This window comes from Amphimedon queenslandica, unplaced genomic scaffold, assembly GCF_000090795.2.
Source record: "Amphimedon queenslandica unplaced genomic scaffold, v1.1 AMPQUscaffold_12909, whole genome shotgun sequence".
Lineage (NCBI taxonomy): Eukaryota > Metazoa > Porifera > Demospongiae > Haplosclerida > Niphatidae > Amphimedon > Amphimedon queenslandica.
Genome location: NW_003546855.1, coordinates 31446 through 33335, shown reverse-complemented (window position 1 = coordinate 33335; position 1890 = coordinate 31446). Strand labels below are relative to the sequence as shown.

At 41.7% G+C, this 1890-nt stretch overlaps 1 protein-coding gene across 1 annotated transcript in view; it reads right to left on the bottom strand.

Annotated features, from left to right (window-relative positions):
* LOC105314456 (tankyrase-1-like) overlaps positions 1–90 on the bottom strand; it is an 8031-nt gene extending 7941 nt beyond the window's left edge. Inside the window, exon 1 of the mRNA XM_020002453.1 lies at positions 23–90. Coding sequence (XP_019858012.1) covers positions 23–90 — 68 coding nt within the window. The remainder of the gene's footprint in view (positions 1–22) is intronic.
* Between the last annotated feature and the right edge of the window lie 1800 nt (positions 91–1890).

Below are 1890 nucleotides of genomic sequence, written 5' to 3'. Positions count from 1 at the left end.
GCCGGCTGAATGTCCACCTAACGTCTGGTCTATTATTGATGAAAGAGTGACGGCTTCAGTTATGACACGCCCACCAACATCAACTGCCATTTCCACATTGCGTTCATACTTTGAACAACCAAATATTGTTAGGAAAGAAAGTCCTCTAGTTTGGTGGAAAAGACAAGTGGGTGTGTTTCCATTCTTATGCAACTTTGCTTAGAAATTCTTAAGTATTCCTGGCACATCTGTCCCGTCGGAGCGTGTATTTTCCAAGGCTGGTGAATTAATTTCACAAAGAAGGAGCAGAATCAAGTCTAAGCATGTTGATATGATGTTATTTTTGAATAAAAATTTGATATGAAATAATTATTGTGTTGAAGTAATCACTATGTAATCGATACCACCGATACTGCTATAATTAGTAATCAGTATTGTATCGAAATTAAATATTTTGGTATCGCCCATCTCTAGTCTTGATTCCTCGTTAAGACTACTGGTTGATGTCGTCATAGCAGTGACATTCTCCACGCCCACTTCAGAGCGATTGTGTTTGAGGTACGAGCTACGTCTGTCTTATGGAGCAGGAGCAACAGTCACCACATGACCCGAACTACTGCTCTGTAGCTTCTTGAGGAACAACTGATACTCTAGCAACTCTGACTCAGTCATTTCCTCACCATCATCATCATGAACACCTTCATCATCTGATAACTGTTTGGTAGAGGGAGCTGGTAGAGGGAGAGGAGAAAGAGGGGGAGGAGGAACAGAGCTAGAGAGAGGAGGAAGAATGGAGAGAGGGAGGGCTAGAGGAAGGGGAAGGATGAGAAGGAGCTTGAGTAGGAGAAATACATGTACTTGTACTTGTATGTACATGTACATTACTAGAATTATCTTCAGTGTTAGTGTCATTGGTAGGAATAACTCGTATCGAAGGAGAGAGGGTGAGAGTATATCTTGTGATGGTTAATCATGTGAGGTAGTGGGTGTGGTTTTCAATGAGAATAAAGGAACTTCTTGTGATTCCGGTGGTATAGTCTCTTTTGTAGTACATGAACTCAATGGTGATGAGTCTTAATCGTCTATTACAAATACTTCAGTGGGTGTCTCCACTTGATTCTCCTTATCCTCCCACACTGACTGTATCGGAGCAACATGACCATGCCCACCACTGAGTAACTTAGCCACGCCTTTTTGTGGAGCGACTAGTAACGATACTTCCTCAATCTCCTCGTCCTCTTGTCTCTCTTGCTCCTCTTGTCTCTCTTGCTCCTCTGTCCAACCAGATAGAAGAGGAGGAGGGAGAGTTAGAGGGGGCGGATTAGAGGGAGGGAATGGAGACACTGAGCTGCTCCTCCTCTTCATTTTCTCTCTGTGGGTCTGTAGGACCGCATTAGCTTTGAATAGAGTGTCTATCACGTCTAGCGTATGGCAAGCCGTTTGTGTCAAAAATACGTAGTGCAAATGCCATACGTAATAATGTAATAACCTCTACGTTATAATGCATGACCCCCACGTTCTCAAAACCCATGCGTTCTCAGGACCCCTACGTCCTAATAACCCCTCCCTCACAAAAATTCCCACCAGGATCTTGCATGATTTCAAGCTTTAATCTTGGCAAGATCCACACAAGATTATTGGTAGATCTTACCTGATTTTGGAACAAAGATTTTTCAAGTTCTTGTTAGATCTTACAATATCATGTTTCATGATTTTGCCATGATCCTTAATGATCTAAACATGAATCTTGACAAGATTCTTGCAAGATCTTACCCAATCGATTAAACAAGTTCACAGTAGATCTTGCAATGTCATATTCCAGGATCTTATTACAATTCTTCAAGATCCCTACACACGATCTCACCTGATTTTGGAACAAAGATGTTACAAGATCTTGATAGATTGTGCAAT